At 40.8% G+C, this 24017-nt stretch overlaps 6 protein-coding genes, 1 long non-coding RNA gene and 1 pseudogene across 12 annotated transcripts in view; 6 read left to right on the top strand and 2 right to left on the bottom strand.

Moving 5' to 3' along the window:
* LOC106653778 (myoneurin-like) overlaps positions 1-24017 on the top strand; it is a 115536-nt gene that overhangs the window by 62416 nt on the left and 29103 nt on the right. The window lies entirely within an intron of this gene.
* LOC106653784 (protein brambleberry-like) lies at positions 804-2155 on the top strand. 3 transcript variants are annotated; one of them, XM_014373020.2, is made up of 3 exons: positions 804-1092; positions 1287-1536; positions 1894-2155. In XM_014373020.2, the coding sequence occupies exons 2-3, from the start codon at positions 1300-1302 to the stop codon at positions 1978-1980; spliced, it is 324 nt and encodes a 107-aa protein (XP_014228506.2). In that variant the 5' UTR covers positions 804-1092; positions 1287-1299; the 3' UTR covers positions 1981-2155. The 3 variants fall into 3 exon arrangements, with proteins under 3 accessions (XP_014228506.2, XP_023316624.1, XP_014228846.2); XM_023460856.1 differs by having other exon boundaries at positions 1234-1536; XM_014373360.2 differs by lacking the exon at positions 804-1092 and having other exon boundaries at positions 1156-1536.
* Positions 2624-3384, bottom strand: LOC106653782. Its single transcript, XM_014373358.2, has 3 exons — positions 3190-3384; positions 2730-3105; positions 2624-2650 (listed from the first exon to the last, which is right to left on the bottom strand). Exons 1-3 carry the CDS (start codon positions 3316-3318, stop codon positions 2631-2633), a joined length of 525 nt encoding a protein of 174 aa, XP_014228844.1. The 5' UTR covers positions 3319-3384; the 3' UTR covers positions 2624-2630.
* On the top strand, positions 4035-4883 carry LOC106653536 (protein smg8-like). The gene is made up of 3 exons (XM_023460852.1): positions 4035-4348; positions 4413-4687; positions 4782-4883. Exons 1-3 carry the CDS (start codon positions 4154-4156, stop codon positions 4834-4836), a joined length of 525 nt encoding a protein of 174 aa, XP_023316620.1. The 5' UTR covers positions 4035-4153; the 3' UTR covers positions 4837-4883.
* Positions 4977-7299, top strand: LOC106653781 (annotated as a pseudogene).
* LOC106653698 (protein phosphatase 1 regulatory subunit 14B) lies at positions 7630-14333 on the bottom strand. The gene is made up of 5 exons (XM_014373229.2): positions 13807-14333; positions 11481-11741; positions 11316-11405; positions 11181-11222; positions 7630-11094 (listed from the first exon to the last, which is right to left on the bottom strand). The coding sequence occupies exons 2-5, from the start codon at positions 11685-11687 to the stop codon at positions 11053-11055; spliced, it is 381 nt and encodes a 126-aa protein (XP_014228715.1). The 5' UTR covers positions 11688-11741; positions 13807-14333; the 3' UTR covers positions 7630-11052.
* LOC106653732 lies at positions 15150-16383 on the top strand. Its single transcript, XR_002763561.1, has 2 exons — positions 15150-15446; positions 16044-16383. It is a non-coding gene; the product is annotated as an uncharacterized LOC106653732 (long non-coding RNA).
* LOC106653785 (maestro heat-like repeat-containing protein family member 1) lies at positions 16558-23938 on the top strand. Of its 4 annotated transcripts, none has more exons than XM_014373363.2 (12): positions 16558-16644; positions 16900-16993; positions 17068-17213; positions 17302-17507; positions 17567-17733; positions 17806-18301; positions 18388-19815; positions 19893-20424; positions 20493-20670; positions 21138-21823; positions 22456-22794; positions 22861-23938. In XM_014373363.2, the coding sequence occupies exons 2-12, from the start codon at positions 16933-16935 to the stop codon at positions 23602-23604; spliced, it is 4983 nt and encodes a 1660-aa protein (XP_014228849.1). In that variant the 5' UTR covers positions 16558-16644; positions 16900-16932; the 3' UTR covers positions 23605-23938. The 4 variants fall into 4 exon arrangements, with proteins under 4 accessions (XP_014228849.1, XP_014228850.1, XP_014228847.1 ...); XM_014373364.2 differs by lacking the exon at positions 16558-16644 and adding an exon at positions 16660-16769; XM_014373361.2 differs by lacking the exon at positions 16558-16644 and adding an exon at positions 16660-16828.

Here is a 24017-nt window from a genome sequence, read left to right as displayed (position 1 = left end):
CAGCTTCAAGACAAAGTTAGTGTTTTTGATTAGCATATTTACAGCATTTTAATTTTAACTCTCGTATCTTACCAATAAAACAGTCGAAAGTTAACAGTATCAATTAGTACTTCAAAACTATAGAAGATGCTCATCACATGCAATTGCTCCAAGATTCATCAACCATACTCATCAATGCATGTCTTTGACTGGGTCATCTACCTCAGCTCAGTGGAAAAAAGCACAAATGATCTCAACCGAAAGGCAGGAAAAACTGCAACGACAACTTTTCGTCCTATTAATCAATCAGTTTAATATTATAGCTGGGTGAAAATGGAAATAGTCAACGATGAAGCAAGTCAATCGCCAAGTCATCTCAACGATAGAACAAGCCAATCGAATCGCCTATCAAATTCAAAAATCTTTAGAATAAAAGCTCTTTACATTAGCTGTTTTGAAGTTGCTCGAGCTTTCGACTAATTCTGACGAGGTCCACACCTTTAGGCACCAACGTCATATTCCCTCTTTCATTGCCACATGAATTCACAGATTGCAAATAAATATGAAATAAGAAAATGTTATGTTGTCTGTTATTTAATGTTGTAAATTTTCCATGTTATTCTCACGTAATCGAGCTTCAAAAAAATTGACTTGCAACCGAGAGTGAACTGTATAAGCTATGGCTAAGCATCAAGCAGTTTAGATTACTTTTAAATGTATTTCTGACACGCGGGAAAAACGTAAATATAGCGAAATAGGGCGCTGGTGTGTCTAAGACAGACGGCAATAATAACAATACGACACGGAATAGCATATACAAAGTCCAGAATTCGCTATGTTTACGTGACTGCATTGTTTCAAGTTCTTGAAGGACTAAATTCTGAAAATACTAAATAAAAAGGACTAGTTCTGTGAACATAATTTGTATTTCGTACTGGGCAAATATCAGAATATTCACGTAGTCAACAAAAAATTAAAAAAAAATATATCAATTAACTTGTTGTTTTGTAAATTAAAAAAAAACTAAACTATGTGTTCTCCATATCAGCATACTAAATTAATTTCAGTCATTGTATAAAGTGTGATCAATCAATTAACAATTTTGTAATATAAGTAAGTTGCTATACTAAAATACTAAAATACTGCAACATATTCTGATTTAATTCAAAGCTGTCAATTTCTGAACTGGTTTTAACCAGACTTGGGAGTTATACTTTTTTATTTATTTTTTATTTATTAAATTAAACTATGCAGATTTTTCAATTCAATCGATGAACAACAATTTAACTGTAATTATTGAATCCAAGGCAGTTGAATTCAATGGAGATTGTCTCTGATCATCATACCCTATACAAATCACTCAAAGAGGCCTCAAAGTTTGTCACCGACATCCAGGTATCATCCTTGTTAGAAATACATCCGCACAAAGTCATAATGAAGATCAAGACTTCCTGTAGTAGCATGTCCAAGGAACAGCTGGCTAAATTAAGTGTTAATCTTCTAAATTGTCAATCCGAGAATGAAGGAAGAAGAACTTTTCCTTGCACAGATGGAATGGTGAGTTTTATTCAGTTTTATTTGAATTCTATTGTTACAGAATATAAGTTTATTGGGATTTTTCTACTGATATTAACTGACATGCCTAGACTTCTTGTGCAGGTTCAAACTTGTAGAAACTCTTCCCTCTTTTATTGCTCAACCCCTAAAAAATAAATCATCCAGCCTATGACGTTCAAACAACTTGTTTGTCTCTTTTAAACTGCAAGACCTGTTGCAGCTTGTTCCTTTGCTGAATCATGACTTTCAAACATTTTTAAATAAATAATATTCTGATAGATAAATTTTTCAACTGAATTATTCATTTACTTTTAAAAAACTCAATAATATATCTTACTACTTTTAATTTTTTTTCAGACAATCAAAGAATGTACTTCTGAAATGAATGCTGTTACATGGAATGCCTATCATTTAATGAGTAACAGAGCAAGAACAATATGTTAATCATCAAGAAGTAACCAGTTTCGAGCAGTAACAGAAATAACAGTTAATAGATAATTTTTAGGAAAGTCAAGATCATCTTGAAGATTTAACTAAAGAAAAAATTATTGAATTTATCGTATCTTTGAATCGGGACTAATTGGTCAAAAATTTAGAAAAAGCGAATCAAGACTTGAAGAAAAATCATGCAGCTGAACAAAGTCTACATCATGAAGAACTTACATCAGATCTAGAAAATATTCAGATTCAAGCTAAAGAAATTTGGAATAAAATTGAAAACAGCACTGATAGCAATGCTCAAACTTGATAGAATGAATGAAACCATTCTATTTTGGCTGATTGGATGGATAAAATGCAAGCCAAGATATATAAAAAATTGGGCTGGATTATACAATACATTGGTTCAACTGAAGAATATTTGGAAAAAAGTTATTGCATTACTCTGCATGTGATTAATTACTTACTTGGTCCTAGCGGTAGCTGCTTTTTTTCATGCTCCACTCTTAACTCAAACTGCAATCATGGTAATAATCCATTTAAATTTATCAACGTATTTGAAACATGTAAGATGAATAATTTTGTTTATTTGAATTAATCTGTATTTTTATACATTATTATACATTATTAATTTATAATTTATGCAAATAATATATTTAGTTATCTTCATTGGGATCTGAAAAATGAAAATAAATAACATGTAACACATAATTAAGTTATCATATAAAATAAATAATAAATGCAGAAATACTGACTTAACACTTGAAAGAATCTATCCTTATCTACAGGATATTTATATGCAGTGTTAACTGCTACTTTTTGGTAGAAATCAATATTAGTGTAACGGGGATACTTTGATGGAAGTTCCTCCTTATTGTCCATCTGTACTACAATCAGCTCCATTCCTTGTTCTTGCAAGGAATGCAAATCTTGCATCAATTCAATAAATGCATGATCTTGTGGTCCTCCGGGATATTGTACATCTCCTCTCGTTCCATCTTCCAATAAGGTATCGACTTTCATGTCGTCAAAAACAATCGTTTTTGTTCTGTTTAGTATCTTGTTCTTCGCCCATAAGTATGCCCCCACTTCATCCATTTCCTCATCGTTAGTGATCCACCATGATTTAGGCTATTAAAAATCGGAGTATATGAATTGTATTGGGGCGATCGCTTTTGCAATTTTAGTAATACAAAAAATTACAAATATACTCACAGTAAATGTTGTGTTCTTTTGAAGATCATCTACAAGTACTTTAACGTCATTTATCATCGTGTGTGGATATATTAGGAGAATATCTCCTGTTTTTAAGATTTTATCACTTTTAGAACGGCAAAACGCCATGATATTTCACAATTTCCAAAACTCTGAACTGAACTTCTGAGCAAGCAGCAGAGAGTGATATTGTTTGGATTTCATACGCGCTACAGACCGTCGGTTAAATTTTAGCGGTCAAGTGAGTAGTATGATTGTTGACATGTACACACAGGTATATTCATAAGAAAGAAAGAGAGAGAGATAATCGCGAGATTTTACGTTCTTGTCATCCTTCTCTTTCACACGTCTGTTACACATAGCATTATAACGACTCCGAAAAGGCACTGGTATGCGCGAATCGGTTGTACGTACCGCATGTAAACAAAACTTTTTTCGTCGTCGTCGTCGCGTACAGAAACTACTACAGAGTAAGCGAGGAATATATCGGAATCATCATTTTGTGCAGCTCGAGAAAAGTAGGAAAAAACAAGTTTCATATACAGTGAAACAATCCGTCATTGGTCTTTCCGATTGTATTGTTATGAAGGCACGTTCAAAAGTTTTCGATTTTTGCGCGCGCGCGCCTGTACGACGGCTGCCAGGCTTGCAATCGGCACTCGGTAGAATCAGCTGTGGCGTCGCAGGCCGGCGCCGGTGATTCCTTATAACATAGCGGCAGCAGCAGCGGCACCAGCAGCAGAAGTCAAGAACATGAAGTGTGGCAGACCGGCAATCTATTAAGATTCCAAGGCCAAAAAAAGAAGAAGAAGCAGAAGTCAAGTCAACTATGTTGTTTACCTTGCGTTCGAGTTTCATCGACTTTTTCGTTGTTGTTGTTGTTGTTGCTGTCGTCGACGTCGTCGTCGTCGTAGATTTTTGTTGAGTCGGTGTTCTCTTTCAACTGTGCTCCTTCAATCGCGAGATGCCGAGGCCGCCGAGATTCATCGTGCCGCACGAGTACGACGCCTCGTTGCTGCCGTTCCTGGACGAGAACGTCGTCGTGGTGTCGATCTTCGGCAAGAGCACCTACAAAGCCAAGTCGGACAAGTCCAAGATGGTGAACTCCATCCTGGTGCCGGCCATTAACGAGCATCCCACCATTGACAACGAGGCAATGGTAAGTGGTAATATAATCTACCATGATACGACTGATAAAAATGTATCTGTGTCAATGATTGCAGTTTGAAATCGAAGGTTACTTCGACCAAAGAGTCAATGCGGTATTCTTACACTTGAAAGGATGCTTCGACGCTTATACTTTATCAAAACAGTACAATCAGTTTGTTGAGAACATGGAGAAGAAGGATTTCCTCCACGCTTGGGCCAACATGAAGGATAAATATTCCGGAGCACTTCTGACACTGTTTCATACATCGCACATTTTCATACTCATGCATCCTACTCTTACGTTTGACTACAGTTACATTCCCTTGTTCAAGGCATTGGAAATAGTTAGGTGCTTATCATTTAATTACAAAAATTAATGATCCAGGATGATAGTTTTACTTTTTACGACGACGAATAGAACGCTATTTATTAACACTTTGCAGTTATTTCTCAAAGATGAATTTTGTCTTTTTCCTCTGCAGTGGAATTCATCGATGAAATCCCTGCATTGTCCAAGTATACTCAGCCACAGCCACCTTCTCCGCCAACCATTTCACTCGTGGTAGGTTTTTCCTTTGTATGTTTTTATAAGTTTGGTTTTATAAGTAAACTAAAATAAAATTCCTCTTGCAGAGCAAAGAGTACAGTACTTTGAGTAATGACAGGAAATGTTCTCACACCTCACCCAAAGATGACAGATCTGGTAAAGAGCTCAACTCCACCATCTACTAGCCAAACCAAGGAATTGTATTCCATCGAAGAAACCAATAAACTTTGAGCAAAACTTGGCTTGAAACCATTGGTGATAGTTACTGGCCCTAAACCAGGATCTGATCTATTTAAAGATGATTTGGGTGAGTTTCACCATAAACCAGCAATCAACAATGCAGAGAAGGCAAAATCAGAAAAACTTAGAGAAAAGCTGGCTACCATCAAGCAAAAAGGACTAATTGAAACTGTCTTATCGTCTGTTAAAACATTGGGATCAGATTTAGAAGATGATGATGCAGCAGCCTGGGTCAAAAGAAATAGAAAAATGGAAGAAGAAAAAAAAAAGCTGCTGAGAGAGTGAATTTCCTTTGTTATTTGTATGTTCATCTTTACTTTGATTTTTTGCTAATTTGAAAATTTACTTTTTAGGCAAAACTTTTGGATCAAATGGATGAAGAATTTGGCTTTGGACAAATTGCAAAAGAATAACTGGCTTATGATGATAGAGCTAAGGAATATTCAGATAAAGATTTAAAAGGCTTACGTGTAGAGCATGATTTGGTAAGTTGCTTTAATGAAAAGTATTGCTATTGACATTAATAGTTGAAATATTTTTATTTTTTATTATAGCATTTCAAAGAAGATACCAATGTCATTTTAACACTGAAATATAAAGATATGTGTTAGCTGAGGATGATGATGCTTTAGTAAATGTCAATATGATAAATGATGAACGCTACAAAAAAAATGTTACAATAAAACAAAAGAAACCAGGATACGATGCCTTTGATGAAAGTTAATATGATGAGTATGGAATGTCAATGGGTCATATTTTAGAAAAATATGATGAAGAAATCGGTGGTGAAAAACGAGATAGCTTTACAATAGGTATGGTGGATGCAAAAAAAAAGTAGGAGAAAAATTATCTAATTAAAAATTGGATAGTTTAAATCTATTTGAACCTAAAGTAGCCAGTGATTATTACAATAAAGAAGAAATGGAAAAATTCGAGGAAGCCCAAGAAAAAGATTAGAAAAATGAAAGCTAAAAGTAAAATACTTAAAGCTGATAATCTTATACCATCAAACAATGATTACATAGGACTCTCAGATAATACAATTTTCTTAAAATTACATGATGAACCAATACCACGAGCGAAAAAAATAAAAAACCAAAGCTTAATACTAAAACCTGAAGATCTTCTTACACCCAAAAATGAACCATCATCATATAACAGTCGCATTTATGAAGAAAACATTTCAAATAATATTGTGTTGAACGCTACAGCTAAATTTTGTAGAACTCTGGGCGAAATTCCTACCTATGGTCAAGCTGGGAACCGATTAGATAAACCAGAATTTATGGTATATGATTTCAGTTTTTATTAATTATTGGATAAATAATATTAAGTTTTACTCATTAATTTAATACGTTTTCATTGTAGGACTTTGAGCTAGAAGTTCTAAAACCAGAGCCCATCGGTGAAGATAGGGAAGACAGTCGGGGTACATGGAATATGGTCGATACAGGTAAACAATAGCTTTGGTTTATTAATTATATTTTGTGAGACGAAATATAATAATTAAAAATATGATTTTCAAAGACGTCGCGACAACAATTGCTCCAGTAAAAATGGAAGCTATTTTGGATGAACCATCGCTCGATCGAGGTATCGGCAGTGCTTTAAAACTTGCCATGAGCAAAGGCTATCTCGAGAAAGAAGAAAACAATACAGCCACCGAATCGAGATTCGCCCATCTTCAAGCTCAAAAATTTCCATCGAAGACAAAACACACGGAGAAGATGACAAGTTTCATAGAAGAGACAGATTCAGTCGCCCAACGATGGATTTCAAAGAGAAAGATGGCTTCAAACCAAACGTCAAATTGGAGTACATCGACGACGACGGTCATCTGCTAAACGCCAAAGAGGCTTTCCGATATTTGTCCCACAAATTTCACAGCAAAGGCCCCAGTAAAAATAAAGTGGAAAAACGAATGAAGAAAAATGAACAAGAGAGTCTGTTAAAAAGGATGTCTACGACCGATACTACCTTGAATACTCTGAATCTGTTGCAAGCCAAACAAAAGGAAACTCAATCTCCGTTTATTGTTCTGAGTGGCAGTAAACAAATTCAAACGTACGTATTTACTTTCGAATATCAACATTTGCTCTACGCCAACTCAACTATTATTTTTTCATTGCAGAGCGAGTATTTCAAAAACGAAGCTTTAAATTAGAGAATATATAACGTGTAAATAAATAATCATGGTATTAATAGGTTCTACATAAAAATTGTGTATATATAACGTCTGTTAGATTTTCATTTTCCCATATCCATTTAGAATTTATTTTTGATAACTACTGAAAAATAAAATTTAAGAAATTTTTCCTATTAAAATAAATATCCTATTGAAATAAAATATTTTTTTATTGATTGAGACTGATTACGCATGTAGCGATCTCTTGAAATTTTCTGAAAATGTTTGAAAAATCATTTTTTGAATAACTAAACTGTAAAAGTATAAAAAATGTACATTAAGAAGAAGTAAAGTCATGAGGGCAATAAAACAAACGATAGTAGATTTTCCCAAGAGGTGAAAAAGAATTTCGTACGCACGAGTCTTGACGTCAATTTAATTTTCCTTTCAATGAAAAAAATTGATTATTCGATTCATGTGAAGAAAAGAGACATTCGAGTTATAATATACTTATCTATTTTCATTGCTTCATCCACAAGAGATACAATAATAAATCTAAAACTTCATGACACGTCTTTTTAGCTACTACAAACAAAGCACATCATTTATTATTAAAAATCAGAAAATAACGTACTGATCAGCGCACACATTCCAAGTTGAGTTATTTCCTCTTTTTTTCAACTACGTATATATCCTGTGTACAATTATATATTAAAACACAACGTTGCGATGCAGTTGGATTAGTCATTTTCGTACATACATACACCTACTTTCGCGATGGAAAAAAAACGTAACGAACGGGAAACGCTAAATCATTTTCTACGAAACAACGTAATTATCGTCATATTTTTCATCGATCGTTGAAATTTTCTACTCTGAGAACAAAAAAATCATCTTTATCACAGCTCGATCGATTCTTTCTTTAAAACCTTTGTATACATCCTATAATAACATTACAACGAAATCAGATCTACAAACGAGACGCATACCTTTCTCTCCATAATTACTTTCTTTGAGATTCGATGCGAAATTTTTCTTTTTCTTCTCCTGGACGCGCAGTTGATAATATATTCTCGTTAAAGAAATCTCACGTAAATTTTGTTGGCCAAAACGTCGAACGATATAATTTAAAATTTCTTAATTCGTATTTAATGCCCATCTTGTAAAAACTGATTTGCATACACCGTCGCACATCACAATCATAAATGTACACGTTAAAAATTCGGCGATACTTTCGTGTAATTCATTACAATAATAAATTAAACAATGCACAACCCCTATTAGCACTCTGATTCATTTTCTTCTTCTTATTATTTATTTATTTATTTATTTTTTTTTCATGTATAAAAGTAAAACAACGAATTCAGCATATGAGTATAATATTATGTGTGTAATGACGATATGATCGATTTACTCCTATATACACAAGTTTTATTTATTCAAACAAGAGGAAGCATTTCGTTATTTTCGATTTGTCATTTTTAAAAAAACATGCCATTCGCACACGTAAAATAGCACTCTTCTATATATGTCATTATCGTTAAAATCCCATGGAACTTCACAATTTCTTGTTTGGTCCACAGCTGGCTATGTAATAATATATATATACTAGACGCAATCGCAACATGCAGTACATCAAAGTTTTTTTTTTGTTAAATTTCAACGCGTTTTTGTATACGCGATGTGTATTACATGTTACGTGCCTTAAAATTAATTTCACGATATAATGTAGCCTAATAATGAAATGACGACGACAATCGGAGGAATAACGCGTGTGAAACAATAATACGCTATACTGCCTTTTCTTTTTTATAAAATATTTTATACACACATCGTTTGAATAGCTGAAACATTATGTCGAACGAAAAATTTTTTTCACATTTTTTTTCTCTTATTGCACACACACTTATCGCTCACTCGTGCGAATCGAACATGTTTAAGACGCGGCTCCGCAAAATTTTTTTCTTTTTTTTTTGACCCGGAGTAACGAAAATATTCCATAACTCTACTTACAGCTATATAAATTGCATTACAAATTTTTTGTTGTCTTCATTTACCATTTATCTCGTTGCACAAATCCACTGATATATAGAATACACGTAATATATAAATGCACGATTATAATATAACTCCGATGATGGTATGTACAACCAATCGCGCATTACACTTTCCGCTTGAAAACGTACACATGTGTGAGACAGAAAAAGAGAGATAGAGCTATATAGAAAGATGAGCAAATTGCCTGTATCGGCAATTATTTTTATTATTGTTATTTTTTTTTGTTATATACCTTCTACTTTCGATTTCCAAATATTTCTTTTACATTATTTAACGTACGTGATTGCTAAATGCGCAAGTATCTTTTTTTCTGTTTTTTTTCTCCTTTTACTTCGATGATTTTATCACAATGAAGCTTTGAGGCGGCTATATGGATCGGTGCACACTTATTATATCGATATATTCATGACAAAACAAGGAAAAATAAAAAAAATAAAAAAGTAACAATCATCCGACGATCTATCACGGCTTTAAAAAAAACGGACGGGTGATATCGTCCGTGTTTATGCGCTGATTCAAAGTTTCTCAACTTGGGACGTCGATCAAATTCGTATCATTATAGGAAAAGAAAAGTAACGATTTAATGATGTAAGTCACGTTTATAATAATGTCGTCGTTCGTACACAAGCGACGATCTTGAGTAATTCAAGAGAGAAGAAAAAAAAAACGTAATCGACGTTAAATGCATATCGCTACTATACTCGTATTTTTAAATGCGTTTGTTTTAAGTACAAAAGTATACTCTTGAAATGCGGTTCTACATCTTTAGACGCCCCGAGATCATTGCTTGAGACATAAAAATTAATGCCACCCTATTTTTATTCGTCATCTTTCTGATCACTCCGTATTCGAAGTATATAGGGGATTTTGCATCGGGCGATACTTTTTGTTTTTGGCACTTTAGCCGATCGATCGAACGAAAAAGTACATTCACAATTACCTAACTAAATTTATTGTGCGTGCACTTTTGCAAGTTTTTTAAGCCTTTCTCCTTTCGTCATTATACGTACTTCGTTTAATCAGCTAATGAACGGCCGCCATTGATCCATGTATAATCAATCGCGAAAAAACGAAATGATGCATTATTTGTGCATTAATGATGAAGTATTGTATGAAGTTACACATGAGTATATACTCGAGTCGTACAGTCTTTGAAAAAACTAATCGTAACAAAATTAATTACTAAGAATTATTGCTCCGAGCGATTATGTATAACGATTGGCTATTTCATTTTTTTGAAAACAGAAGCATCGATTTTTTTTTATGGCTTAACTCTCGAATATTAGGCAGTTTGTGTGTGTTTTTTTTTTTCATCCGACGATTTTGTCGCTACTGAGAAACTTCTACATTTAGTGCTTTACATCGATACATATACAGCTTTTTTTACTACGATGTTTCACAAAGATTATCATTATTATTTTTTTTTTTAATTTTCCACAATCGGCGTATCCCCGACGCGCGTCACGATGATCCGACAAAGACTCAGATTAATACTTAGCATAAAATTCTCTCTCTCTCTCATTCGATTTCAAGACTTATCTCCGACGCGTTATCTAAACAAAATTGCACTCCGCTAGAGCATACGTACTCTGTACTTCTTTTACGTGTGTGTATAACGTTCCAGATAAAACATTTTTGTGTGTTTGTGTGTGTTCGTTGGTGGTGGTTGTACCAAAGTAGAGCAGTCTCATGAACTTTGGAAGTTGCCGCTATTCAGAAGTCACCCTAATGCACCGTTGACTCTTCAAAGTGTCTTGGTCTTTTCGAGTAAATCGTTTATGAATTTCTGCAAATTAAGGTTCGAGTAAAATTTTTATGGCAACTCGCGTTCGCGCGAATGTAACAAAAATCAATAAAGCACGTGTGCACTACCTTGACATCGTGAGGCGGCTTCTTAGCATCGACCAACAGACCCTGAAAAAATAATACGGTTTTACCATCGTATACGGCAACGACATGAAAATGGCATTAGGCTCTCTATTGTATTGCAAAAATAAAAATACTCACTTGTAGATAAGTTTTCCTGTGCTCGTCGGTATCCATATCGAGCAATTCATCTATGTCCACCTCCACCTCTCTGTTGTTTTCGCTCTTGTTCTGAGAACGTGTAAAAAAAAATCATTTCATTATGCAATTGCACAATTATCCACTAAGTCATTGTATAGCGCGCACCTTGGTTTCGTACAGCTTCTGCAGCTCCTCCAGCAGCCACATCTCCACGGCGAGCCTCTTGCGTATCAGCGACATCTGATGCGATCCGTACTTGGCCGTGAGGAATTTCTCCCTTTTCTCCTTCACCTCGACCTTCTCCGTGAACGCGACGTGGAGATTCGAGCGAGCGGGACTGCGCTCGGCGGTCAGCACACCTCCGGCCTCCATGGTTTTTTTTTTTAATCCCTGATACGGGGTGAGAGAGCCAAAATCCGAGTTTATCTGGAAGATGAAAAAAGGAGTTACTTTACGGATCGCGGATGCGAGTATATACATCGATTGCTCCGAATTTCGTAAGAAATTTGAATAACTTATTGTTGCAAGAATAATAACAACAACAACAACGACGAAAAGTCCTTAAGTATAACAAAGGCAAACATAATATAAGAACCAGCGCGCTCGTTGACATACATGTCAATCTCCATTCAATAAACTCTCGTGCTTATAGCCCCCGCACATACACACACAGACAGACACTCGAAAGGCGAACGCGAAGAAAAGGAGAGATTCGGTCGAAGAAAAAAAGCACTCGAAAAATACAAAAAGCTCATTGATCTAAATAAATACGTGGACGAATTTCGCAACGCCAAAACAACGTCATCGCGGTTACCTATATAAACAGAGAGAGAGAGAAGAAATCTTACAAGTCGCGCGCAAGATGAAGCGTCGTTTCTTTCTTTCCTTTTTTTTTTTGTTATTAAATATCGGCGGATTACGAAATACTCGCGAGCGCGCGAGATTATTATTGTATATGCACGGCTATGGACGCGTGGAAAAAATCAATGTCGATAACAGGCTCTGCATACACGCGTTACGCGCGGATTCCGACGCGAACGAAATTATCGCCCGTGTGCATGTGTGTGTGTGTGTGTACTATATAAATTCAAATTAACGCGACGATTGGCGTATATATCGCGCGGGCGCACGAGTTTCGACGGCGTGTGCGTAATACATACTATACACTACATATGCACGCTACTATTGCACGACGATCGCGGGAGAAAATGAACTGAACCGAAAAAGTCGATCTTTTCACACGCTATGTATACATCAGCGGGCGGCGACCACGATTGATCATGTCGTTAATGTGTACACTCGTTGTTATTGTTATTATGATTTTATATAGAAAAGTCCATCGAGCGCGCGCGGCGCGGTCGTTGTCGTCGCTCATGCTGCTGCTCTGCTGGCCGCGCGCGCGTCGTCAAGCGAGACACAAAACGCAACGCGAATCGCCCGAATCATTTGACCGAGAACAACGGAGAGAGAGAGAGAGAGAGAGAGAAAAAAAAAGAGAACGCGTGTATACGTTACACTTACCACCCACAAACGTATATAATGTACCCTCGTTTGTATACGCGTTACGTATACGCGATCAAACGTCGCGAGCTCGGTGGATACGGATCCCCTCGTATGTTATGTATGTATAAAAGTCGACCACCCGCGCCCTTTTTTTTTCTCGCGCTTTATGTGTATACCTCTGTAGTATAATGTCAACGCCGCGTTGTATACGAGAGAGACAGAGAGAGAGATGCAAAAAGCTATATACGCGCTCCGAAACTAATATTCGCGCGGGCAGCGGCACAAAGAAAGCGAAATAATAATGAACAACAAAAAAAAAGTCAAGCAAAGCTGCGAAACGCACGGACTGTGACTCATACACGCATAGTAGAGACACATGACCCTCGGTTGCGCGCAACGTAACTCTTCAGGCTCTGTGTCTATCTGTGTGTGTGTTTACACCGACGAAGGATCCTTACATCGATGCGTACATATACACATAGGTGTGCATCGTATATACGATAGAATTAAAGAAAGAGTTGGTAAAACGTCACGCACACGCGCTCACGCGTTATCATTATCATGGGTTATACATGCATTATAACTACGTGCAGTAGCATATATATGTATTATACACCATCGCGCAAATGCAAAAGTGCAGAGGGGAAACTGCACGAGGCGCGAGCTATTATAACGCGATACCATGCATCAACGTATATACATACAGGCAGCATACATGTATACCGCCGCGCGAGACTTATAACGAGTGTTGTATATATATATATAATGCTCCTCTCTGTGCATGCGATGATGTAGACTATAACAAAGCTCGTGTGCCAAGAGAAAGAGAGAGAGAAAGAGAAGAGGCGCGCGCGATTATATTATTATTTTTCACCGCTGCAGCGCGAGGTTTATAACAACGATCTATGAACGGATATAATACGATGAGTATACGGGTATATCGGAGCCCAAACACACACCAAGTACAGTATTAGTCATTATTAATTACCTCTCCTCGCGACGAAGCAGTCCCTTTAAAAATATCGCGATGTCCTTTTTCTTCTTTATTTGGCTCGTCTATCTAGCTCTCCACCCGCGTCGAGATCAGTCAATACATCGACTGTATATCTCGACTCGTCAATAATAATATAATATGAATGCACTGACACTTTTCTATTATCACGATAATCAAGCTCGCGCACCACAAGACGACGACGACTACTACGACGACGACGAGTCAACGCACTCGCAACTCGGAATAAAAGAGGTGTGCATGTATTAAATGCACGGTACGATATCCTCCTCCTATATGTATATTTATAATACGGAGTTGGGCGAGCGCTGCTCCGCCAGAGAGAGAGAGAGAAGGAAAAAGAGGAGTCGCGCGTTGTATATAGCTTATAAGCGGCACACGGCTGCAGCTCTGTATGTGTGTGCAGCGATTCTCGAGAGAGACTTCAGGGCTTGATACTCGCTCGACGTTTCGCTCGCTACTGCCGCGCGGACTTGTGATACTATAAAGCTAGCTAGAGAGAGACTATGTACTGCGACTGCTGTGGTGCACCGAGAGCGCAATATGATTTTCGCAAACGCGCATACTACTACTAGTATACACACAGCGATACGCGCGTCTCGAGTATAGTGTGTGTGTGTGAGAGAGAGAGAGAGAGAGAGCCCAGACTCAGCAGTCTGGAAAGGCTCTCTGGGAAAGAGAGTGATGCGCGACTCCCCTTTTTCGCCTGTATATGTTTTCTATAAAAGCCCCCCCGCGCGTGTTTGTGCGTGTTGCCGAGCGAGCGAGCAGCGATGTATAGTAGGAGGATATTCGCATTGCGATTAAATGTACGATTGTATTTGCTAGGAGCGACTGTACTTACTTTGTTTTTTTTTTTTCGTTTTTGTTTTGTTTATGAACGCATCGATACGAGTTGATGATACTCGATCGCCCTTTTCTTTTTGTTGAACGATATTTAGCGGCAGAATGTCGCGCGCGAAACGCGTTATATATTTGTCACGTGCAGCGCGTTTTGTAGTTCGGAAAATTCGCGCGATAAATGATTAGACACTGATATGGTACACAGAGCGAGGGTAAGGAAAATTTCGTTGAACGAAGTGGATTCTTTGTTTCGTTTTGACGATTGATACGTTTCGTGTTACCGAAGAATCGATTAAGATTCGGAAGTTCAAATTTGAAAGCGACGATTGCACGCGATCAAGTATTACGTTTTGAGAATTCTCAAATTGAAGACGATAAAATAAAAAAAAAACCAAAGTCCCTTTAAATTTTTTGCAGTCGTACTGCATGGCAGGTGCAGCACGTGTGAAAAAGTCGCGCTGACAAATGAATACATTATGGACATTACACGTATCGATCATAAAGAGCGCGCTGAAGTCGGCTGCTCCGCGATGACATCAGCGACTGTACCCGACGACGGTACGTTTTTTAATTATTTTCTAACCTCCCTCCCCGAGTGTGGTAGTCCAGAAAATACACGCTATCAAGCACGCGAGCGAGCTCCGAACGTGTTAAAATTGCGACCGCAGTCGAATCGTTTTTTTTCGGATTAAAAACTGTATAAATAAATAAAATCAAAAGATGACGTCGATGAAGAAGTACATCCAGAGCTTTTACTACGACCCCTTCAAATGGTGAGTTTGTTGAATCGTTGGTTATTGCATTTCTATGAAGGGAGTTGGTGACAATCGTGTTTCAAAACGCCAAGGCTATGTTGAATTTATTTTGAGTTTTACTGATTTTTGCGTTAAAATTAGGTTGTAATTGTTTTTGAATTGAATAATGTATTGTTCAAGCCGGTACTTGTTGAAGTGTCATGAATATACACACCTGTTTCGTATTTAAATTTTGGCAGCAGTATTTGATAGCTGTATCTACTAGTTGCATGTACAAAGTATCTCAATATCATCAACTGCCAAGTTTTTTGACAAATTTTTCAACTTTTTTGCATTCTATTCTTATTGCGACACTCTCCTCTGCATATAAGTATAAACCATCTTTTTTGGCACTTACTCTTGGACTTATATTTAATATTTTCAAGCAAAGAGTAGCCAGATATTTTTCTTTGAGTCTTTGTCAGTTGGACACTGTTCTATCAGAAGGTCAAGCAAACCTGTTAAATCATGAAAGCAAAGTAAAATCGCTCCTTGCCTTGTCGATCATCCACTAACAATATTGAGAATGATAGATTGAAAATATAAATTTTAATCATTCTGTTTTTATTTGTACAGGTCGCTGGTAAAGGGCATCGGTGTCTTTGCCCTGGGAGTCAAAATTGCACTGGAGTGCAAAGGCATAGACCTAATGGCATCACCAAGCATGTAAAAGAAGATGAACCAATTTGAATGAATCCACGAGTAGCTCTATTAAATTCTGTATGTTAAAGTTGTTTTTTTTTAATAGCGAAGAAGCTTGTGATGTACATATAAAGTTAGGCATGTTTTTTTTTAATTTTTAAAGCATTGCGACATTGAAATGTAAATTTAATGCATTTTATTAGTTGGCCCTGGTTGATCGATCACAATTTGATGTGTTTATTTACATTACAATAAAATGTCAATATAAAACCTACTATTCAGTTTTAATCTATGATTTATTACAAAAAAAAAACCAAATCATTCCACATAAGAAAACTAGCACATACATGATGACATATTCATTGATTTTTAAAACCTATCCTATAACTTGATATACTATCCAGCAGACGACCTGTCATACAAGATTATGGTCGCAGAGTGTAAAGTATGTGCATTGCAGTACTGACTTTATACATATAGGTATATTTTCCTTTGTAATCTGATCAGTAACAGCTGAGATTATAACCTCAATCCGGTTGGTATAATTTTATTCAATGTATATCCACTTGATAAGTGGCCTTCGGTAAATGTTTTATAACAAAATGCAATAAATATTTATTGAGTTTGAAAGTATTCTGATACAGCATAAAATTATATCGAGTAAGGTTACTGCTGCATTTTCGAACTTATATTATTATAAGTATTAAGTTTGTGTATATGTGGGTGATAAAGCATTTGAATCAATATAATCCATTTGAAAGTGTAAATAATGATAATATATTTCAAACAGTTTCAAGATAATTATTCCACACAATAAACACTTATGACCACTTCCACAATCATGGAAGACGATGAAGCGAACAATAAAAATACAGAGCTTTCAGGTAATTGATAAATAACATTAGAAAATATGTAACTTTTGGAATGAAGGACACTTAATTTATTTAATAAATTATAGCTACTGTTGAAGCTCTACTGGTAACCTTGAATGATAAGGATGAAACTGTTCATCTATCTGTGGTTGAAGCATTGAAAAAAATTGCCAAGATAGAACCAATTACTGTAATTGAATCTTCAGTAAAATTTTGGAAATCACAGAGAAAAGTATGATTATGAAGAATTAATTTTTTTTTACATGACCTAAACATAATATTTTACAACATATGTATGATATTTATGCATATTATTACAGACTGATGTCCGTTTGAATTCGTTGTTGAAAATTTTGACGGATATCATAGAATATCATGTTATAAAAATGGATCACAATTTGGCTACATCTGTGGCCGATTTAGCTTTGTTAGAGCTTGAGGATCGTGATTTCGACCAAGCCATCAAACTACTTGTCAGTTTAACCAAAGTCCAGTGTCCGCAAGTAATTGGAGCTTTGATAATTAGGTAAGTTGAAGTAGTTGAGGTTTTAATTTGACATTTCATCAAACAACATCTTATTTTAGATTTGAACCAAATGTTGTACCACATCATAAAATAATTGAAACTATTGGAGATATTGCTGAAAAATATCCAACTGATATGCTCCCATTTATCAAAGTAACTCTGAGCGTTTTAACACCCCTAATGTCTGGAATAAAAGAGGACCAAGCAAAATATGCAACTGCATCCAGTAAGATTTTTTATCTTCTGTTCAAAAAATTCCTGTAAAACAAATCATTAAGAAAAATGTAAAACGTTGCAGCTCTGAAAAAAATATCAGACGCAATCAGCGACTGCCTCACAAATTCTAAATTGGCTAATTCAGGCTTAAACAAGGATATTTATTACGAAGAATTATCTACAGCCTTCGAAGTGCTGTGCTACAATTGGCTCAGAGTCTGTCGCGTTCACAACCTCACGGAGAAGATTTTATTCGCCATGGCCTCTATTTTACCATTGTTGCCACAAATTGCCGATGATAAGCTCATCATCAGGCTGATTCCAATATTATTGAACTTTTGTAAGAAACCTAGCTTTAGATATTCGGCATCCAGTGTATTATCGATACTGCTAGTCAGAGCCAACAACGAAGTCAAAGAGATACTCAGGCCGTATCTGGATCAATTGCATCAGATACTTCTCGACATGGTGAGCGCCACCCCTTTCGAAGCCGTGCGAGAGGTCCTGCTGACTCATTACGAGGTACTCCAGTGCTTCAGAGCCATAGTCGTTCTGTTTCCCGACGAAGGATTGGACAGGCACGCATAAAAAAAAAATACATTCTCTCTCTCGCTGCACTCGCTGCAATTTACTCATTTCAATATCACGTCCACCTTTTTCACAGAGTACTGCATCTGCTGAAATCGCAGAACACCAATCAACGCTCCAGAGCCCTGGTGGTCATCCGCCATCTCGTCAACACTCTGCCACCGGAGGACGAGGTTGCCCTGCAGAAGATAGCCGTGAATCTGCAGGACTCGCTGAGCGAGGGCAACACTCGCCTCGTCGTCGGGGCGATCGTCGCCCTGGCCGCCAGGCCCAAGTTCCCGGTGCTGCCCACTCAGCGCTCGGCCTTCATCAAGTTCATGGTGCTGCACTGCGGCACGCGCGGCGAGGAGGGCGAGGCCTGCGAGGAGGCCCTCCACCTGCTCTCGAGCACCGTGCACGGCGCCGAGCTCTGGCTGTGGCCGGCACTGGTCGCCGCGCTCCTCGACACGACCTACTACGCCTCGGCCGCGGCGATCCTTCGCGCCCTCGATCCGCTGGCGCAGAAAATTCTTCCCAACGAGGAGCATCGGGACAGACTGCTCAAGGACTTCCGGAGCGTCAAGGTGCTGGCGCGCTGCCTCGAGCTGCTCGAGCAGGAGCAGAATCGAGTGGCCGTGCTCAAGTTCCTGCGCAGCGCCGCGCCGCTGTTCGGCCAGCAGCAGCGTCTGCACGAGCACTGGTCCAGCAAGCTCGCCGAGCTTGTGCGCTACCTCGAGGACGGCCAGAGGGCCGCGATCGAGGCGACGACGGCGCACGATCGCCTCGAGCAGACCCTCGCCTGGGAGGACCGACTGGTCGAGTTTTTGGAGGAGTCGCGCGAGCTCGAGGGCGAGGCCTGGGCCTCGGAGCTCGCCCAGGAACTGGCCCAGCGACGCATGAGCCCGTCGCTGGCCATCTGCTTCGCCTCGGTGGCCCAGGACTCGGCGCAGATCGCCAGCCTCATCCAACTGGTGCGCCAGCACAGCGTCAACAGCCAGGGCACGACCTCGCTCGTCGACGAGTACGCCCGCGCGGTGGGCATATGCGCTCGGGGTAGTACCGGCGACGACAACGACAACAATAATCCCCGTCTCGAGCTCACACTGCGCCTCGTCGAGGAGTACTGCAACGTCGAGGACGCGCGCAAGCAGCCGCTCAAGCTGCTCGGCTTCATGCGGGACGCCAAGCAGGCGGCGAGCCTCGAGGCGGCCAAGGCCGGACTGCTGCACGCCTACGCGGAGATCTGCCGGCAGGCCGCTGCGGGCCAGCTGATGGCCAGCCTGGAGCGCCACGTGATGCCCTGGGCCGTGAGACAGCTGCAGGAGTGCCGCGAGCTCGGCACCAAGGAGGCCGGCCTGCTGGCCGTGGAGCAGTGCGCCCTGGCGCCCCATCGACTGGACGAGCCCAGGGAGCTCGCGGCGAGGCCCGTCGCGCTACAGGCCATTCTGCAGCTGTTCCAGTCGTCGAATGGCGCGAGACCGCTGCAGATCTATCCGCTGATGCTGAAGGCCATCATAGCGCTCATGTGAGCAAGATTTATAGATTTTTATAAAGTCGAGCTTTGTCGTATTCATTCGTGATTTTTTTCGTTTCGTTCTGCAGTAAACTACCACCGCTGCTGAGCTCCGAGGACAAGCGCCAGATCCTCGAGTCGTGCATGGACAAGGTCATAGGCGCCAGCGAGCCGATCTCGCAGCTCAGTCTGCCGGGCGTCGCCCAGCAGATCGTCGACAGTCTCGCGGCCATCGGCAGCGAGCTCGTGGCCAACTCGGCCGACACCCTGGCGCTGCTCGCGGACGTGCTGCTGCCCTGGATGCAGTCGCGGTCCGAGGCCGAGCGACGCTGCACGCTGCTGGTGCTGCGCTCCACTCTGCGCACCTATCACGACTCCCTCAAGTACACGTATCCGGGCGGCAAGCTCGAGCCGGGTCTGCTGCTGGGCCGATTCCTGGGCTGGGCGGCCGATGCGGCGCCCGGCCTGAGGCCCCTCGTGGTGGACTGCGTGGCGCTGGCGCTGAACATCGGGGCGCGACACAGATCGACGGCGCCCGACAACAGTCTGAGCGAGGACATAAGCGAGGCCAAGCGCATCATCATCAGCGAGGACAGCGCAGTACTGTTCAAGGGCGTCAGGGTACGATAGTAATAATAAAAAGCTTTGAGACGAATGTATGTAACGATTTTCTGAATTTCCTTCGGCAGAATTTGGCACTAGCTTCGTGTCAGAGGGTGGCCAGCGCCGAGGTGGTGAGCTGCGCCGAGGGCCTGATCGAGGGCCTGCTGAATCGCGGCGACGGCGGCATCGCAGCCGGCCTCGCGCTATCCGTGCTCTTCCAGCAGCGCGGCATGGACATACCGAGATCGAGCATGTTTCTAGTCGGTGAGTCGATCTCGACAGCGTTTCGCTGGGGTGACTGTTTCAACGATACCCGCTGTTCACAAAAGCTTCCTCGATTCGTAAAAAAAATTGTAGTCGCCGTAATTTTAAATTCAAAAGTTTTTGGTAATTGATTTTTTGACAATGTCATGCTGATTCTCAATACAATGCATGTAAAACAAAAATTAGACTCATTGAAATGTAAGTTGATTCGTACTTAACGTCTGTGGAATTATGAATTTTATAATATTCATTGACTGACAACAGCTATTTTTTAGTCCCCTCAAGATATCAAGTCGTAAATTCGAGCAAATGAAAATTTCAGGCAATGATTATTCATATTCAAACTTTTTCAAACGTTTCTAAGACTAGAATAAAAGTGGCTGGGTATTAGTGCAGTCGCCCTGGATACGAAAAATTGTATATTATAACTATGAAAATAACGTAAACGACATCGATCGTGCTTGCAGACAGCGTAATCGCCCAGATCCGCCAGACGGAGAATCCGATGTGTCGTCACGGGGCCGCCATCGCGGTGCAGTCGCTGGCGCGTCACCACTCGCAGTCCGTGGTGGAGCACCTGCTGCGCCAGCCGCTGCCCCTGGACAGGGGCTGCAAGGAGTGCTGGCGCCAGCTCGGCAGCAGCAGCAGCGACGTCGACGAGGATCGGGATCAGGTGGTCGGCTCGACGGTGCTCGAGCTGCTGCTGCGACGCCTCGAGAGCGAGAATCTCGTCGTCGTCGAGGCGGTCTTCGACGACCTGTCGTCGCCACAGGTCAAGACCAACGGAAACAACAACGGTAGCAACAGTAACGGTAACAACAGCAACAACAAGAAGCAGAAACGACCCACCGCGAGCTTCGGCTCGCTGGCCGCCGTCTGCGCGATAGGCCAGCTGCTGCACGGCGACGCCGAGACGGCGGAGCGCCTGGCCGAGCAGCAGCTCGCCGAGCTTCTGGCAGCCATGCTCGAGCACGTGGCCGGCTGGCTGCACTGCGACCCGCCCATGTCCAGCGTCGGCAGCACCAAGTACGGCTTCGTGCCGAATCGGGCCAGCTGCAAGCTCGACCCGTACGCCGAGGCGTTCGCCGTGCTGGCTCGCGTCGTCGCGCTCACCGTGCGCAAGGACGCCGTCGACAACGACAGTTTCGCCGTGGTAAGGACGCGATCGAACAACACCAAAATTACACGTTAATGTTGAGATTTTTTTTTTTGTTTTCCGATGTAAAACTATGCATCTGGAGCTTGTGATTACTTAAATTAATCCAGGATTTATGATTCCAAGGTGCCGAGCTGCATGAATCTGAATGTAATTATTGACCAATTTAGACCCTTGGTGTTTCAAAATTGTTGTTATATTTTCTTCTTTCACTTGAGTGGAAAAGAATTTCAAGAAAAGGCTAAAAACATTTTTTACATGCTTGAATAAAAAAAATGCCAAAAATAGCTTTTTCAACGGTTATTGCTAGTTTTCAATAGATTGGATAAATAATTTAGTCAAAAATCTGCTCCATTCAGGTGGAAAAGAATTTAATTATAAAGCTCTGTAACGCCAAGAATCCAAATTACTTAAAAATTGCATTCAGATACACGCAATGCAAAAATTTGAAATCATAACTCGTTGCAGATCAATCCTGGAATTTAAATAATTAGAGGTACTAGACTTAAGATTTATAAAAACATAATTTTACATAAAAACAAAATTTCAATATTATCATTCAATTTTCACGCTTTTCAATACGCGTAATGATTATTTTTTTACTAATTGTATCATTTTTATTCACGCAGTCGTTCTTCGCCGATCGTTTTCGCGAGCCCGAGGAGGGCCTCGTGCTGCTGGTGCGCGAGGTCGTCGCGGCGCTGCGCTCCGCCCGTCCCGACGCTCTGCTGAGGCTGGTGCGTCGCTCGGGCCGCCTGGTGACGCGGCCGCTGCCCGCGCAGCGCGCCCTGGCCATCGCCCTGTACGCCGAGACCCTGGGACAGGTGGCCGAGGGCGCTCAGGACAGCAGCGTCTGGCTCGACGCCATCGTCAACACCCTGCACGAGGCCAAGGCCGACTCGTCGGCCCTGGTCAGGAAGATAGCGACCCGAGGATTGACCAGCATAGCCCAGCTCGAGCCCAGTTTGGTGAGATTTCGGCACAGTTTTTTCTTCCGCTCGTAATTAACGCAAATATTTTTCTGATATATTTAGGTCGAGGAACATTTCGAAAATTGTCTATCTTCGTTGCTGGACGGTTTGGAGGAACCTTTGGGAGCCACCGACGGCAGCGCCGACGTGATCCTCGAGTCTCTCAAGGGTCTGGCCGTACTTCTATCCGTGAAAACATCGAAACCGGTGAGTCCCCGAGTCGTTCTGGCGCTCAAACCGTTCGTCGAGCGGGAGAACGTCGAGGCGAGGCTGGCCGCGCTCCGGGCGATGGGCGCGCTCACCCTGGCCTGGCAGAGATTCACCGCCGACTCGCCCACGGACGACGACGTGACCGATCATCTCCTCGGCTGTCTTCCCTGTCTCGCCGTCAAGCTCGAGGATCGCTCGCGGGACGTGGCCCAGGCGGCGCGCCAAGTGCTCCGCAACGCGGCCTACCTGATGCAGTGCAAGTCGCTGGCCTACGCGATCGAGTCGCACCTCGGCCCGGACAAGGACAACGACTCGACCTCGTCGTCGTCGTCGTCCATCGAGAACTTTTTCCGCGAGCTCATCGTCTGCTTGAGGCAGGACTTGCCCGACCGAAGCGAGGAATTGAGAAACGCCGTGGTGCGAGGCTACTCACGCTCGGAGAACGCCGTGACGAGGTCGACGTCGGCCCTGCTGCTCGGACTGTTCGGCGAGCCCCGACCCGACGAAATTCAGCGGCTGTTGCAGTTGCTGAAGGATCAGGAGAACTTCGTGCGCGCCCGAGCGGCTCGAGGACTCGCGCTGGCCTACACGGCTTGAAAATCGTTACTACTCTGGCTTGTTTGAAGAAGAAAGAAGAAAAGAGATACACGTTTATTCTATATTGAAACATATGCATAAGCGACGCTGCCGTTTTCCATAATCATGTTGACTCTTGATCATTCCTGCTATATTTATGATGTAATAAATGCACTTGTTAAAGCTTTTTGATGTTTTGAAGAGAGAAGGGGGTGGACAGAAACACATATTATGTCATCAGAGATTTATACATTTATTGAGGTAAATATCACCGTATTAACTTGAAAGTTCATATAATATATTTTGCAGCAAAGAAATGTGATATGTATTGATGATATAAATTATTTATATTGATTGTATATTTTATGTATTAAATAATTAAATATAGATGTATAACTATAATATAATATATATTAGTGTATAAAACGAAAACA

The sequence above is a fragment of the Trichogramma pretiosum genome, unplaced genomic scaffold, assembly GCF_000599845.2.
Source record: "Trichogramma pretiosum strain Unisexual culture from Peru unplaced genomic scaffold, Tpre_2.0 scaffold133, whole genome shotgun sequence".
NCBI classification, from domain to species: Eukaryota; Metazoa; Arthropoda; class Insecta; order Hymenoptera; family Trichogrammatidae; genus Trichogramma; species Trichogramma pretiosum.
The sequence above is the reverse complement of the archived record's forward strand: the minus strand, read 5'-3'. Positions and strand labels throughout refer to the sequence as shown.